A 17,649-nucleotide genomic window follows, 5' to 3' on the forward strand; every position below is an offset into this window, starting at 1 on the left:
AGAGCGTTAAATTGCGGGCAAACGTGTAACTCTGAATTTATTACACTTCATAAAAGAGCGATTAATGTTTATAGATGTGATTTTATCACGAACACCCGAGCAACGATGTATATGTAAGGAGCTACACATAAAGATGGAAGATGGTTGCGGACTGAATCCTCGAAAGGTTGCTACCGTGCAAAAGTAGAGTCGATTCACTAGGGTTCACCTAGAATGCTGATATACACTTCTAATCTAGAATTATATACTTTATTAATGATTAGTTATTTTAAACCCTTTCAATTGATTACGCTAATATTTGCCGCTTATTTAATATTTTGTTTGGTAAAGGATATTGAGTATCACTCATATCCTTATCCTTATACCGACTAACCTGGTGTATAAAACGGTTTGGCTTAAAGCACTTTAGGAGTTGCCGCTCTACGTGCCAAGGCATTGGAGACAAGCCAACGTGTTCGACAATGGATGCGTCTTAATCAATCTTAGCCCGATGCCAAGTGGCAAAATGGCAGCATCACGAGCACCCTGTCATCGTGTTTATTTTAAACGCACTGTTTGACAGGGGAAAACCCCGGCTTATCGTTGGGTTAGCGGGTCGAACTTGGCCCAAAACTTGCAGCCACGACACGGGCCCAATGCAAATTGCATGGTCACGTAGGTTCGGCGTCGAGAACTCTATGCAAATTAGTTGAAAAGTTACGGCAGCGATTGCCTTTTGATGTGGAAGCCATGGGAAGACTGGGGGGACCAAAGCCTTCTGCGAGTACGTGCCGTTTTGGCCAAAATGCTTCATTTACCGCACTCACACGCACACACACACACACGCACTGCTCGCATACAGGCACACCTTGCTCGATGGCATTGGCTGTGGTTTTCGTCCTGTTTTCCGCTCCCCCCTCTCCGCTGAAGGAGGCTTATCCTTCAGCCAGACGTGAGGTGTTAATAGATTTACATGGCGCCCGTGCGAGATGGGCCTTCTGTACTCCTCGCCACATCCAAAAGGTGCGATTGCAGTTCAGATTGGAGCTTTCAGCCTTTTCCTCTTGTTTTTGTCAAGTACGTAAAAATCCTTACATTTAAGTAAGTTCCATAAAAAATTAAATCCTTTTTGAACAATGTGTAATATGTATTTTTGTGCATTACATTATTTATTTGCGTGCCAAATGACAATGGGGCACGCATGGGGCACGTGGCTGTGGCACAACTGGCGGCTCATTATGCTCCGCAATGAAGCGCGAATTAAAGTAAAATGGCCCAAACACAAAAATTTGCAATTCAAAGTAAACAGAAATCAAGTGAAACAGCAGCGAGAAGTTAAAGTTAAAACAACACAGGCGAGGATGGCGCCGCAAGTTGGCTAACCAGAACGGAAGTTGACATTATTTTTATTTTCGCTCGTTTGTTCTCTGTGTTTTTTGTTTGTTTGCGTGTTTTCTTTTGATGTGTGTGTTTTTCGGGGGAACGGGTGCTTCAAAATGCGGAATGGAGTTGAGTGGCCAGCAAACAAGTTGCCACCGCCAGCGGATCCCAACTGTGGGTCTGTGTGCGTGCGGCAAAGCCAAAATAAATGCCAACAAGGATAATTCCGGGGTAATCCGATTTAGTGCGTTGCCCGGCGCTAGTTCCCCGGATCCGTGTTGCACACACACACACAGAAACCCTCCTGATTATGTGCCACTGCCCCGGACTAGATGCCCACTTCTGGTTGCCTCTCTATCGTCGTCCTGGCCAATGTCCTGGGCACTCACTAGCCAGCTGATGCTGGTCGGTTGGCCAGCAGATTCCGGCAGAAACAGTGGGGCAGGTCCAGGCAAAACCATTTTCCATGGAACTAATAGCTTTAGACTTTCCATTAAATTTGCCTGCGAACAAAGTAGTTTGTTGGCAATCCGAATTTAAAGTAATTAGAGCGCCTTTGTTTTGCAAACTTCGGATCAGAGTGAATCATAAACACGGGTGTTCTTTGTGGATTTGAATATAATCTAATCCATTTGGCCCACTGTTCGACCCTCAGTATTTTTTGTCCCTTCTTTGTTGGGTGTTTTAGCATTTGCAGCAGGATTCGGACTTTTTAATGTTGTTTGAAACGCAGTGGTCGGTGAATTTCGTTTGGAACCCATAATGTTGTTTTAGTCACTGCCACCTTTCCACTGCCAAAGTCCTTGTGGGTTGAAAAATTAAAAACATAATTTTCATGTGGCCGCACGCATTGTTGCTGCCTTTTGCATAATTGAAGAACGTAGTCGGAGCGCAGAATGCTAATGTCGACCGAGGGTAAGTCTGCGGCTTTTGTGTCTCCTGCCAACTGCGGTCTTTAAGACAAACGACGACGAGGCTATTGGACAAATAAGCACGGCCAAAATCCGTCTCAGACGGCAACAATTGCTCTAAGGCTCTTCAAATGAGAATGGGTATGGGAATGGAAATCGAGCGCTGACCTCGAGTCATTTTGTCCCATCTCGACATTATTCGATTTTATTTTAGCAAGTTGTCTTTAAAGTCCGCAGGAATAAACGCCAAATTTAAGGAGCTTGTGCTTGAAAACACTTTTTGGGGGCTGAATACTTCCCTAAGCACTTAAATGGCACACGTGGCGTATGCGCAATAAAACGATAGCGATAGCTAATCACTGAAGTACATTGATTACGCAAAGTCTTAAAGCCATTAATTGAAGACCTTGTTTCGCGGAGCGAGCACAAGTATTTCGATTTTATTTCTATGTGCTCCTGGGCATCCTTTGCCCGACGCATCCTTTCGCCAGAACAGCTGGGATTCATTTCGCCAAAGCGAAAACCACTTCGCAATGCTGGTACAAATGTTTTAGCTTCGTTTTGCTTTTTCGCTTAGAAATGCACAAAGGAATTCGGCACAAAGTGGGTGAAGCGATGCCTGTTAAAAATGCATTCGTGCTGCTTTTTTGAGCGAATTGCATGCGATAAACTTTATAATTCAATTGTGGTTCTGCAAGTCGTGTGTCGTGTTGAAGGCAAAGCTGGCTTGGAATATCAAAACTGAGTTAAAGCACTTGTAGCCGAACCGCAAAACCACTAACTTAAATCAGCCGCTTGGCGGTTTTATCGCAGAGTTTTCGATGTTTTACGGAAGTTAACTCAATCGCCACCGCAACATTCCTCACAACTTTAGTACCATTCGAAGTATTAGCTACCAGCAGTTATTTATTTTTATCTTAAAACTAAAAACAAAAATTATATTTCAGCCTGAATAGTTTATATTCATTGCGTTATGGAAGTTCTGGTTGTATATCCCGAACTTCGTAAGTAAATTCCCTTAATGCCAGGACCTCATTATGAAGCCAATTGTAATTGAATACCAGAATGTCCTTTGAAGGTCCTGTCAATCAAGTGACCATGTCACAAACTTCAAGGGGCTTTTCCTCGCATTAAATGAATAACAAGCGACCTACTTGAACTATTATGTAGCATATAAGCAGCTAATTGGCTTGTTAAGGAAATTAATCTGTTGGTGAAAAGTTTGACACTTTAATATAAATCAATTGCTGAAGGTGTAAAAAAAATTTAATTTATCTACTTCGACTAAACGGAATTTGAAAACAACTATAAGAATATATCAAAATAATGGGTTTTTGACATAAATTTATGTTCCAATTTCACTGGATCCACCTTCAAACCGCAATAGCATTGAGCTTTTGAAAGGCGCGTCATATCATTCAGCTTTTGCGTGCTTATGCACTGTGTCTAAATAAAGGTTTGTGGCACTACTATTCAGTTTGGTCTAAAAAGGACGAAAAATTATACTTTTGTAAAAGAAAATTTGAGGCAATGTTTCAACTGGTAAAAACAGCCGCTAGGTGGAGTGTTTAATTGTGCGCCAAATTAAATATATTAAAGTGATTCAAACAATAAGATTTCATGTTCCATTGTTTACTCAATCTAAACGTTCGATTATCTTATGTTCTGCTTGAGGAAATTGTATTTGAGGACCTGATAAAACATAAGTATAAATTGATTTATATACTAGAAAGACAGTTGCATCTGTTAGAAAATATATTTGCTTCCAATTTGTATTGCACCAAATCTAGCCCCGAAACTGAAACATTTGTCGGCCAATCGACTTTCACACTCGTGAATCATATTTCGATTGGAGTTGGCACTCACTCGTCCGCCCACGTATTTACCGGGTTCAGTTCAGGTGCACCGGGTACCCTGAATAAGCAGTACATCCTGCGGCCGTAAACGCAAATACACCTAAGTTCAAACACCTGCTAAAGTTCAGAACATCAACGGCAACGTTGACCGCAACAAGCAAACAAATGAGGGTCAAACTGTGAAAAAAGGAAAACATCCTGGCCCGCCAGGCCCGAAACACAGGCACATGCTAGCTCGCACATTTCAATGCGCCACATTAACCCACAGCCTGGGACACTCATCCTTATTTTCCAGCAGGATCCTACCTCTGATTCCCTTTCAATTAGAGCGGGCTGAGAGGGGCAGGAGCCAGATGAACTTTGACCATTCAACACGTCCATTTCCATTCGCAATGAGTGCATGGGTGTGGCAAAGGGGGCAAGACTTTTTGTTTTAAAAGCAGAGTGACCTACAGATAATTTAAAATTTGTATTTTTTTTATTTTGCGTAGAATATTTATAATTATTCTATTTGCAATTAATTATCCCCCTAGCGCACCCGTGGCAGTCTCGTTTTTTATGAGTTGGCCAACAGGAAGACCAGGAAGTTGCTCGTAATTCTGTTTCCGCTTGATTTACAAATATTTGCATGGCAAAACATTTTTCAACAATTTTGCGGAAAAGCGGGTGGAAAAAAAAAGTGGCCGAACAACAAGTGCAAAAATAGAACAAAAAGTCTTTACCGAAAATTGCAAGGAAATGCAAAACTAGCAAACTTGTTGAAATGTTTTAGGCGAACTATTTTTGTGGCCAGTTGAGTCTTAAAATATTGGTCTGATTTCGGAAAAGTTGAACAGAATGGTTCAACATAATTATGGCAAATCGATCAGAGTAAATTCTCAAAGAATAGCAGTCGAACTGAAGATTAATATCTTTCTGCTACTGAAATTGTACTATAAGTAGATTATTAACAAATCCTTTTTTCCATCTTCTACTATAACAACAGGGGTAAAATTAAATGACTGACTTCATTTCGCCAACTAATTTGTTTATAAAGTATGTCTCAAGCTGTCTATCATTTCATTTCATTGTTGTCATTTGCTTAGTATACTTCGTTGTTTGTTTCCCCTCATTTTGACATTTCTGTTTGCTTATTTACTTATTTGCTTGGCTCTTCTCGCTCCCGCAGGACCCTCCAAAGGACCCTTCGTCCTGCCGCTCGCTTGACTTCCTGGCGGTAGTTTTTATGCGCCGTCTTTATGCGTTGCCTGCTTTCAGTTGCCGGGGGTGAAAGTTGGGGTTCAGGAAGTTTCGCCATTTGCATGTCAGTCTGGCAAAGGACTTGCGAGGACCATTAATAATCGGCTGCCTGTTGCTCCACCTGCGCGAATCCTTCGCGTTGAAATGCATTCGCCGCATTAATCACACGCGAATTTGGACGCTCGTTTGATGGCAACAAATGCTTTTGCGAATTCCCGCCAACATCGGCGTCCAAATCAGGGTCCCAAATTCATCGTCCTGCGAGTGGCTGCAGCTGCTCATTATGGGCGCCAGTTGCTCCCCGGTCGCAGCACACAAATCTCCCCAAAGTAATTTACTGGCAACTGCGCAAAGTGCACTCTGCTATTTTTCAAATCGCCAAGCCAGACGCAATCCGCTGACTTCTGGCTTCAAGTTGAAACTGAAATTGAATTGCGATTGATATTGATTGGCTGCGTGCTTGAGCGACAACTCGGCCAAATCATGTGCAGCGAGCCGGGGATTTCCCCATCTTGTAACTTTCGCTTATTGTTGTTTTCTTTTTCGCTCTCTGGATAACCAGATCCTTGTCGAACTTGCTGGCTGGCTTGAAATCGAATTTGGAGTCCCTTAGCTCCCAGCCAGCATATTCGCATATAAGTTGTGTATTGTTTAGTCAAGTGCAGCTGCTCGTGCAGCTTGTGTATGTGCTGTGTAAATAGGAGTCGGATGGAGCTATGAGTGCGCAAGTTAAATGGCAACTCGGCGCACGAATTTCTGCAATTTAATACAGGCCAACTTGAGTTTGTCAAATTAACTGGGAAACTTATCGCCTTTTTGTACATTTTCCTTGGGAAAGGAAGTCTGCAAAGGCACGGTGATCCAACATTATTAAATATTATTTTATTAGTGGTAACATTAAAGTAATTTAGCTACTTTAATTTGAAGTTTAAATTACCAATCTACTATATTGTTAGCCTGTGCTTAAGCATAGAAAACTTAAGTCTAGCATTCAAATTTTCAAGTCCAAGATATGTGCGTGTATTCATTTACCCACTGACTACTGACTGACTTGTAAATTTGCAGTAATTAAAGCTTGCAAATCGGAGCCAGCACACTGTGGCCAGCACCAATGCGGAAGCAATCAAACAAACGCAGTAACAAGGATTGCATTAGGATGCATACAAAAGCACTCCAGGACTCCGGACTCCCGGACTCCAGGACACGGGGGAACCACAAAAGGTGGCCGGGCAACCAGGTGCCAAGCGGGCAGGAGCAGCACTTTCTGCCACAAAGAGCTGAGTGCTCCAGATTGGGATGTGCGGCAGCAGGAGGTGGGCAACAATGGCAGTTCCTGCCAGGACAACGATGGAAACAGGAAATCCTGGCGACACTAAAAATATTTTCTACCAAATTTACAATATGAAGTGGCTGGCTTCAGTTTGCTGCCAAAGGTGCTTGCTTGCTTGCTTATGTATGTAACATTGTAATATGTATAGTTTAGTGTGTGTGCTGCCACAACATTCGCATAAACCAACTGACACACACACACACACAGAGAAAAACACGCCGTATGTGTGCAGTATACAAAATGTTGCACTTCATTGCGTTGACAGAAACAAACGTGGCACAAATGTGGAGTTTCTGCAGCTCCTTCTGCTCGTCCTGCCACGTCCTGCGAATCCTTATTCATCCAACCTATGAGACTCCTTCTGTTGCTGAGTGCATTTCGAACATAATTTTCAATTTTCAAACATGTTTTGCCATTTGCTCGAGCACTGCGAAATTGTTTCTGTGTGACATTTTTTGATTTGCTTAATGGTCGCTCGGTGATTCGGCATTCGGCAAATGGACGTTTTATTTAAGTTCCTGATAGTTTGAAAACACTGCAGTTACCAGAATTTAAACATTTATTAAAGCGCATATCACAGGCTTAAATTTAATAGATTTTAAGCTGGAATATTTACAGATGGTAGCAATTTATGTTTAAAAAATTCCTCCAATATATTAAATTTTTTTTTAAATTGGTTTGGCATTTTTGCTCTGCTCAGTTTTTGTGCTGCTCTTTAGCCTCTTTTTGAATCAATTTAACATGTTTTTTGAACCTCATCCACTTGCCTGAAGTAGATTGCCATAAGGGGCTTTAATATAATAAGCTGTTAACGTTTAATTGCTTTCTACTGAAACACATGCAACACATGCTATCATTATCGTTTGGCTAAACGATTCAAATTGCTCCTCTGCGATTCCCTGTGAATTGGGCCAATATCATTTGATATGCGCTTTGAGACAAAGGCTAAAACCGCTTAGAAACCACACAGGAAAAGGCCGAAACACGGGTTAAAGTTGCAGCCAAAAAGCGGGCTAACAATTGGGGAATTGTACTGACTTCGTTCTCTCCCCTTTTTTCCTGGTCCGAATCCTGATCCTGCTGCTGGTCCTCATTGCTGGTCCTTTTTGCTGGACGGACTTGGCTCCGCAGGCAGCATAATTAATTGCGGTAATTAGTGTGTTGGCAACAAACAGCAAACACACGAAAACATTCAGCAACAGCAAGTGAAACCAGCAGAAAATGGGCAATGGGGGGAAAAGGGGGGCAGCCGTACCGATGCATTTACTTTGCACAAGATTTGTGGCCCCGCCAAACTCTGGCATATTAGTTGGTTTGTGGACCAACTTTTATTTACGACTCCAACCGAAGCGAAGGGCTGTATGTCTAGGATATACTCGTATATATTTATATATGTATCTCCCGACTGTTGAAAGGCCGACGGCGCTAATTTAGTTGGCCGCCTTGGTTGTTCAGTGGCATCATTAGAAAGCGGGAAATGATTTTTATTGCTAAGCAAACGGCGGCGGAGGGGGCATAGACAGCTACTCGGGCGCAAATCTCGGAGCAAAAGGATCTGTGCGAAAAAGGACATAACCCCCTGGAGGTCCAGCTGCTCCAGCTTGGCGGAGCAAAGAAACCCGGACATTTTGCTCTTTGCCGTTCGCTTTAATTGGTCACTTGGCGAGCACAGAAGAACAATTTAATTTTCGCCATTTTCCTATTATCTCCGTCTGTGGATAGACGTCTTCTTAGCTCGGCTTTATGTAATTAAGGGCTGTAACAAGGGCAGCCGGGGGGCGTGGCAGCGTCTGTTGTGTGTTATTACCACCGCAGTCATTAAATCTTTTGTGTGTAATTAAAAAATTACAATTTAATGCCTTGCGCTCATTTATTGACACGGCGTGCGGTCGTTGCAAAAGCATTCACATCCGCACCGACATCCGCATCCGCCCCGTGGCCAAGCAGCTTCAACGAGCGGAAAATCGCGGGAAAACCAAGTGGAGAAAATGTGGAACATTGTGTTGGTGGCAAAGGAAGGGGGATAATAATGAAGCACTGATGGAATTCCTAATGATGCAAGTCAGCCCGTCTACAAAACGTGTTAAGTGTGTATTTATGGCTAGGTAAATGTTGTTAAGACTTCGTATCGCCCCCGGCTGTTTTTCCTTAGTTAATGCTGATTACTTGGTAAGAAAAGGGATTTATATTGTCAGCTTAAGACATGTGATGTGGATAAACAGATAAACAACGTTGGCCGATAACCACAACATTTTGAATCTGCTCCCGTAGAAATACAGCTTTGGTTTTTAATTGAAAGCCAGACTCCCATGCCTGCAGTGAAAAATGCCGAGTGCTGAACTTTCGATGAGCCAAATGAAAGGAAACAGATATGTGGGCAAAAAAAAAAAGAGAAGAGGAAAACTCTCCGCTGACATGGAAATTGCATTGCCCGAATGGCCTCGCCCCCCATCGAGTCGGGTGGCATATGACCTGGAGCGGATTTCGCGTTGATTTGCTCTAAAAGCCCGTGCGAAACTGACCCACTTGCCGGTGGATTGGCGAATTGGCGGTTGCAGGCCTAAAATGGCCGATTTCTGCATTTTTTCGCAGTATTTATTTGTCCTCTTCTCTGCTGGTTCAGCTGTCGCGGCTCAAAACGTTGACTTAAAGTGTTGATATTGACGGGGCAAGTGATTTGAACTGCGTGCTCCTCTCATTTGGAAATTAAATAGCCGGGCTGATTGTTTTGAACCGCACCCAAATAACGGCCACGCTCATTGTGATGCGGATGGCGGCGATGGCCAAGGGGAAATGTCAATGATGAGCGGAGCATCCATGTCCGTGTGCGTAGTCAGAAAAATATTTAACGCGCGGTCGGGCAATAAAAGTCACCACGCACAATATGGCGCCCAGTCGCAACGCATATCCGCATCCGCAACAGCAACAGCATCCGCATCTGCATCCGAATCCGACGTTTGGCATTCAACTGATTTATGCGGCTGTCAACGCAGTGCTCCTATTCCTTGCCAAAACCCCCCCCAAAAAGGCATTCTGGCCAAAAGCGCATATGCGGGTCCTTAGTTGAGCCCCAGTTGACGTGGCTGATTGACAAACCGCGCCCGTTGAACAAATGAACCATTTGCCACGCGGTCCGTCGGTTGTGCAAATGGCAGTGCAACCTGTACGGTTAGCTATATTGCAACTAATCAGAATTTCCTTTGATCTGCGCTTTATTGTTTTCTATGCAATGTATAGCAATTTAAAACTGCCTTGAGTTTTAGAAAAAAAACTTGTATTTAAAATTAGAATTTTATTATATAAAATGTTACAAATACGTTGTAAGTTGGCTTTACGATCTTTTCCTACAATTTATTAAAAATCCTTCTAACTTAAGTGAATTTTTTTACGGGTACTTCTCTTTTTTCCTATTTTCATTTCCTGGATATCTGTCTGCATATCGGTCACAGTCGTTTGAGTAGAAACCGAGTGTAACTGACTTCCACTTTCACTCTCAGATATGTGCTGACTGATTTTGGTATAGGATCGCGGAACGGAGAATAGGTATTTCAGCTGCTCCAAAGGAAGTCCGAGCACCCTGCCGATGTATTCCTTGCCCGCCATACAGGAGCCACGAAGTGGGGTATCGCAACCACCTGTCTGCCGCTTTGAATGATGGTATTCAAAGACGATGCCCAAGGCGCAGTTCTTCGACCTGATGGTATTTCGCACATCAATAACACTGAAGGTGAGTATGTTCTCGAAAACTCCCAGCCCGATGGCCTCCTCAATGGCCGCATCAGTGACCAGGTAACAACCAAGGGAACAGTCAGTGCACAGATCCCTAACATTTACGTGATATAAGTTGTCTGCTCGCAGAAATATGGATATTACTATGTTTGTCAGGCAACGATCCCACAGCGAGTCCAGCAGTTGTCTGTAGAAACTATCAAGTATTTGCAAGCACTGCCCACGACAGAACTGACACGTGCTCGAGGTCTTCTTGTTCAGCCTTTTAACGCCATCCATTTTCTGAATACACTCTTTGGCCAAACACTGAAGATTGGCATTGAGGCTATTCACCTGCGAGCGGATATCGCAGAGATCCTGGCTCTGAAGGCCCTCCAAACGTCGATTCATCTCCTCCAACTGGTTGGATAAGTCGCATATAGCCGGGCAGTTGGAACATGGCGGTGGATTCTTCGAGCAATGGGGCTCCTCTGGTAAATAGTAACAGCAGAATGGGTCTGCGACCTTGCAATCACAATATTCGTGGGCTCCATAAGTGCAGCTTGAATTTGAAATGGATTCTTCAATTTCCACTGTAGGCTGACCACGCTTTGCTAAAGAATCTTTAGAACTGTGAGACTTATCAAGGCGATGGCTCTTTGCTTGCTTCTTTGTGGATTTTTGAGAACTATTCGTGTGGTGGTGTGCAGACTTCGACTTGGAGTGATCTGTCCCAACTACTTTGGAATTCTCAGATTGATCCTTCTGATATTGCTTAGTTCCCCCACCCGCGGGCACCACAATCAACGGTCGCATGCAAAATCGTGTGGCTGTTTGGTTCCTGGACGACTCCTTCTTCCGTTGAGGTGCTGGCTCTTTCGGCGTTTGAGCGGGACAAGTTTTTGTAATATCCCTCTGTGGCTCCTGGCTATAGCAAACGTTGATGGAGGACAGGCTGGATTCATTGGACACCGTGCATGAGCAAGAGCTGTCCCGGAAGTGCAGATCAACTGTGGGAATATCCCTGGCCGCGGGCTCTTCAAAGGACACACAGCTGTGGCGCTGGCTCTCGTGTCCATTGCTGCGTGGGGACTTATTGGGTTCCGGTTTTGAGGAACAGCGGGTGATTTTCGGGCTTTTATCGGATGCACTTTTATTGCACCGGTAGGAATGTTCATCAGTTGTGGCGCAATTCGTTTGCTTCGAGGACTTAGCGGTTTCACAAGAAGGCTTACAGGCATCATTTTGATGGTCGTGGCTTTGGTTCTGCGTATTTTTTTTCTCCTTTCCGGATTTATTCAATTTACTACAAAAACCGCCAGCTAAAAGTCGGCTTTGTGAGGCCTGCAAATTTAGAGCGCTCCTGGAACGAAATCTTCTAGGCATGGAATTTTGCACCCGGATGAGGTTTGTCCTATACCGCTGATATACTCTATTATATTCTAAACAAAAACGTAAATTTTTTGTTTTCATTATTAGCAAGCTTTACTTACCCGGATCTGAGCAAAACCTGTAGATTTTTTGTGAATTCCTCATAATTTGATCTTCCAAAGAAAAGTCTGCATTTTGCGGCTGGTTCGAGTTCTGACTAAAATAACGATCTCGTTTTTCCATCTTGCAACATTTTTATGCTTTGAACTTTTTGTATAAAAATTTAGAGCCGAATTTTAGAAATTAACACTAAAAGCTACGCCAACCTATAGGCATTTGTTTAACTAAAATATTTCCATTCTATTTACTTTCCACACACACACCTCTCATCGAAATTGAATATACTGATTTATACATCAATAAATCGAAGCACAAAAGATTCTGGTTTGATATTCATAACTTTTATTATGGCTCACACACAATTGGCAAACGAAAGTCGGAAAATATTAAATCTTTGGCTAGGTATTATGGTTTAGATTTAAAACCACTTTAGCTGAAATACATTTAATTTCATTGAGTATAAATAACTTTTGTAAAATATATGTTTGCTATTCCCTCGTTTGCATAATATTTGTATTGTGGCGAAATGTTTAAGCTTATTTTTACATCTATATTTATTCTGTATTTTTTAGCCCTGGAAATTTACACGTGGAATTGTTTTATATTTATATAAAACTTTTAAATGCTGTCGTTAAGCTCCTTGATATTTATATTAATTGTTTGATGCGTTTGATGGTATTCCAAAACTTTATATATTTATGTAGTTTAGTTGAAAAGATTGTTAGTTATATCGAATGACGGAAGGCTTTTGTTTGTATATACTAAACTAATGTTCTTTTTTAGTTTTGGCAACTGTCTGTTTATATCTTAAAGATTTGGCAACGAGATGCGAAGTTGCAGGGAAAGCTTCCAATTCACGTTAAAATATACTGGAATGTTGAGCAAAGCTTTAGTTTTGCATAATTTTGGGGAGCCAAGGCCAGCAAACCATTGATTATGTCTAACTGCTATGAGGATTTGTTTAAATACATATAAATATCCTATAAGTGTTCCACTAATATCTTTCAAATCGAAGCACTGAAAGCGTAATAGAAATTCTTACTAAACTTAACATTCTTTAAGGTTATATTAACGCACTGAACTTAAGAGTAAACCAAATTACTTAGACCGAGCAAATCAGACAGAAAAGTGTCGCCATGGACACGCCTTACAGCTATACAAAGCACATGGGGTTTAAGGTCCTGGTTTCCGGTTCCGCTAGGTGCATCACCCGTCATCCTTCATCCGCCTGCAGATTCAGATTCATCCCAGGAACGGCCGCATCAGGACCATTAGTGACATCAGACCCAGTTCCACGCACAGATTTCGGGTCTCCTTGACCCCCGAAGAGACTCGAGGCTCCAGGGAAAGTGTCTTGTACTTCTCCACCTTGGTGAAGTCACTGAATCCGGCCAGGTTTCGTGATGCGGCCCGCACCAGGTAGACGGTATCTGGCTCTAAATTCGTCAAAAGGAATGTTGCCCCTAAAATTTATAGGATCCATGAGGTTACATATCAAATAGTCATAGCAAAAGATAGGTCTTAAGTATAATTTAAAGCTTAACTCACCCTCCTCGAACGCGTAATCCTTCCGCCTGGCATTGGTCCATTTGCCCGCGTCCGTCTTAAACTCCATTTCGGTCATGTACTCGATGCGGAATCCATTGACCCCCATTGGACTGTCGGGTGGACCTCGTGGAGCACTCAGTACCACATCGAAGGTGTTTGAATTGAAGCCACGCAGCTGGAAGTTTGCCGGAGACGGGGGCTTCTCGCCCTGCTCCAGTCGCGTCGTCCTCTCGATGGTTCCCAGGTCGTTCCTGGCACGACACCTGTAGTTATCGAAGGCGCTGGTGTTCAGCACGTGGATGGTCAGACTCGACCAGTAGCTATCCGATTGGATCGTGTACAGCCTGTTGTTGCTGTGCAGCTTGTTGTGTTTGCGATACCATGTGAAATTCGCTGGAGGTTCCGCCAGTGCCTCGCACATAAGGGTCGCAGTTCCGTTTATATAGGCGTACTTCAGACTCACAAATGGAGTCTTGGACCAAATGGGCTTGTCTGCACAGGGAAAAATATCAAGGATAATATAAAAGATATTTAACGATATTTCATGGGGAAAAAGGTCTTGTTTCATAATATTTAAGCCATGGAATTTACATTTTTCAGATAGCGATGGAGATTTCAGTTCCATTTCCCATTTTAAGGCAATTAAAAGTGCCTAAAATCGAAATGAGCATGCATAGCGCCGCAGGAGACATGCTGACAGTTCAAACCGCGGCAGCGCTCAAAGGTAGGCCATGGAAATGGAAAAACCATGTGCGCTAACCATAAATCAGGACCCGGCCAAGTTAAGCCATTAGCTGCATGTGCGCCACGCCCACTCGCACTGGCACTCGTACGCCCACTGGCCACACATCAGGAACACCGGTCGACATCGGAATCCATCAAAAGCATCAAAGGCATGCCGCGAGTGTAATTCAAGAATTTTTCGTGCTCAAAAACTATTTACCGCTCACTGCGCTGCATACTAAGCGCAAACTCGAAATTTGGAACAAAACGGTGCTCAAGTAATTTCGACAGGTCACCCCACCACTTTGCACACTGGGACTAGCTAGGATCAAAAATGTTATGCTAACATTAAGTTTTAGATTATTTAAAATGTATTATTTAAGGAAATTTAACACACCAAGCAAATTGAAGGGTTTTGTTTAAATAGGCAACCCAAATTTCAAGAAAGGGTCCCAGTGTGCTCCAGTTTTCAACATTTTGGAAATCGTAAATCATACTCACGTTCGATTTTCATCAAAACGGTGCGCTCCTGCATATCGGAAGCAATCGAGTTGACTTGGTATGCCCGGCACGCGTACTCGCCGGTGTCATTCTGTGTTACCTTGTTGATGAGCAAACCATCGGCCAGGATGCGGAACTTGGAGTCGTCGGCCGCTGCACACGCGGAATGGAGAAGGTGGAAAAGGGCAGATATGTAGTGGCAGTTGGGTTCGGCATTTGCCAGTTGGCTGATGATGGTGATGGTGGTGGGGCGGATTGGAATGCAAAATGCTCATTATAGAGGGGGGCGGGGGAAGGGATTCTTACCGCCGGCACTGATGGGCTGTCCATTGAAGTGCCAGGTGACATTCGGCTGGGGCTCGCCCTTCACCTCGCACAGGATGGTGGCCTTCTCGCCCTCCTTGACCGTCATCACGGTGGCATTTTCCGTGAATGTAATTTTCTCTGTGCGTGCGTGTGTGTGTGTGTGTGCGGGGAGGAAAAACAATGCAATATTAATGACTGACCTCACGCCCGCCGGCGACTCCACCACTTACGGTACACAATCAAATCGAAGGATTTACTATGCAGACTTCCATCAGCAGCTTCGCAGCTCCAATTGCCCTTGTCGGCCAGTGCGATGTGGGCGAAAACGATTTTCAATTGTTCTGAGCTCGGAAAATAAACGGCGAAACGCGACGGAGTGGGCAGAGAAAATGGAAAATGGGAAATTGAGTAAGGAATACATAGAAAAAAGGTTAAGCGGGGTTCGCAAAACAAAGCGATATATAAAGTGGGGTCAAATGTGCGGACTAACTGATACCGCATATGTAAGTAAATTGTATGTGTATGTAAATGTTGAATCCATTGAGAGCTTAAAATATATTCTTTAAAAGTCACTATGTGCTTCCCAAGTAAATAAAGTTCTCTTTTGAATTGGTAGTTATTGCTGAAATTTAAATGACTACAATAAGTTGTGCATTAATTTACTTTTTAATTAAATCTTAGCCGGAAATATTCCATTAATGTGGCTCGTACTGAACACTCGGCTACAAGAAATGTGCAGAGAATTGCAATTAATTGCGTTTGTTGTGCCAGTGGCCTTGTATACACTTGCCCCCTGAACCCCGAACTATGACCTCCTGCCCCTCTGCTCTATCCTTTCCCCTGCAGCTTTTCCTTTTGTTTTATCTAGCCCAACCCATCCCCATCTGGTGCAGCCACATCCCATCTGATCCTTACCTGTCGATGTTTGCTCAACGTGAATGCGTCCTTTGTGCTCGCGTATAATTTCGCCTTTCGGCGATTTCCAATGGAGCTCCACTTTGGGATCGGGACTGCGGCACTGGACGATGAGGGATTCGTTTGTGTACCGCACCACGCTGTGCTCCGCCGGACTGAGGGAAAGGCTCTCATGATGGTTGGCCCAGGCGACAGCTGCAATGGCGAGCAGATGAAAGGATGTAGTATATATATAAGAATGTACTATCCACTATGTTAAATGTCAGTTGAAAAGTCAAGGATATCGAGCTCTGTCATTGTTGCTTACTTAGTAACTATATATAATAGTAGCATATTATTTTATTTCCTTTTAAACTATTTTCCATTTCTGGCTTCCTTCTTTATAAGTTTTTCATGCATTTCCAAGAAACAAAGGTACACAATTGATCGCTCAAATGCACACAGCACCTACAGCCACTTAATCACTAATTGGAAAATATGGTTTGCAACATTTAGCACGAAAAACACAACTATTCAAACTCCTTTGAAAAGAAGCACAGAACTGTTTGCGAGAGTTTCTCCCATTTATTTGGCATAAATCAGTTGGCACGCAATTTATGTGGCCAATTTTTTATTTGCCAACCGCCTGCTAACATACAGCAAACTGCACTCAACGGAGCGCAATCGTTGCCGCAACCCAGACTTTCACTTCTTGTTTTGCGCCTTGGCAGAATGTTCATTGAAATTTATCACAAGAAATTGCAATTTCATTTCGCCAATTCGTGTCAATCTGCAGAGGGAGAAGCGTCGGCAGGAAAACTTCAGCCAGGATCAGGATGGCAGCCTGCCTGGCTGCCTGGCTGGCTGGCAGGTCCAAACTTCAGGCAGAACCGGATGCGGATGGGTATGCTGATGGGGATGGGGATGGGGATGCCTTCGCAGCCCTTGGGGCATTCGGGCAACCTATAGATGCACAAATTTCTTGCATACTTTTTAATAAAGTTTGTTGCCAGCCCAAAGTGGCAAAGATGGTATAAAAACAAGAGCTACGAAACACGCCGGGGTGTGGGCCACATGATTGCATCGTTCATTTCGTTGGCAAAAACTTTTGCGTTGCCTTTTTCTGCTTGTGCAAATTTTATTGGCAGCAGTACGAACATATTGAAATTATACAACTACATAATGAAACACTCGCACATATACACACATTTTTGGGGTGGCCCCAAAGGGAGCCATGTACAAGGCTACAAGGATCCCCCCAAGAAGCAAGCCAAGCGTCATCTTGGTGGAACATTATTAACAATGCATCTGGGCCAAAGATGTTCGCAATTAGGTTTCGGCTGCAAAAACTTTGCTAGTATTAATTAGCACAGCCCAAACTTGGAATGGAAATGATTTAAAATGTGGCCACTCTAATTGGACTCGCTCACTCGATGGAAAAATAAAGCACTTTGGTTTTTACTGAATTTTACGAGTTCTATTATCAGTGAGTATCCTTGAAATATGCAAAATAAAGATACAAGCAACAAACTTTTCTGCAAATGGGAGCATACTTAACAGTGTTGTTTTTGGCTTCGACTTTAGTATAAAGTCATTTCCCACGCATCCCCATCCTTTTGTGCAAACACTTTTGTTTTCGCTTAAGAGCCGTCTGATATCTCAACGAATCAATGCCGTCGTCGGCCAGAGTTGCCAAACAATGGCCAAAATTACTTTTTATCGCGCTCCTGGCAAAACTTACACGTTCCCCAGATCCGTTGCTATATGTATGCCATATATATAG

General features: G+C 43.2%; 2 protein-coding genes across 2 annotated transcripts in view; both read right to left on the reverse strand.

Annotated features, from left to right (window-relative positions):
* Positions 1 to 9,972: 9,972 nt before the first annotated feature.
* LOC6730993 lies at positions 9,973 to 12,118 on the reverse strand. Its single transcript, XM_016179014.3, has 2 exons — positions 11,897 to 12,118; positions 9,973 to 11,845 (listed from the first exon to the last, which is right to left on the reverse strand). The coding sequence occupies exons 1-2, from the start codon at positions 12,015 to 12,017 to the stop codon at positions 10,062 to 10,064; spliced, it is 1,905 nt and encodes a 634-aa protein (XP_016023457.1). The 5' UTR covers positions 12,018 to 12,118; the 3' UTR covers positions 9,973 to 10,061.
* A 95-nt stretch (positions 12,119 to 12,213) lies between these two features.
* The window catches only part of LOC6730994 (neural cell adhesion molecule 1-A), a 59,377-nt gene continuing 53,941 nt past the window's right edge, over positions 12,214 to 17,649 (reverse strand). Inside the window, exons 2-7 of the mRNA XM_002078119.3 lie at positions 15,888 to 16,082; positions 15,203 to 15,313; positions 14,973 to 15,110; positions 14,667 to 14,819; positions 13,443 to 13,934; positions 12,214 to 13,357 (exon numbers count right to left, since the gene is read on the reverse strand). Coding sequence (XP_002078155.1) covers positions 13,137 to 13,357; positions 13,443 to 13,934; positions 14,667 to 14,819; positions 14,973 to 15,110; positions 15,203 to 15,313; positions 15,888 to 16,082 — 1,310 coding nt within the window. The 3' untranslated portion in view covers positions 12,214 to 13,136. The remainder of the gene's footprint in view (positions 13,358 to 13,442; positions 13,935 to 14,666; positions 14,820 to 14,972; positions 15,111 to 15,202; positions 15,314 to 15,887; positions 16,083 to 17,649) is intronic.

The sequence above is a fragment of the Drosophila simulans genome, chromosome 2L, assembly GCF_016746395.2.
Source record: "Drosophila simulans strain w501 chromosome 2L, Prin_Dsim_3.1, whole genome shotgun sequence".
Classification (NCBI taxonomy): domain Eukaryota; kingdom Metazoa; phylum Arthropoda; class Insecta; order Diptera; family Drosophilidae; genus Drosophila; species Drosophila simulans.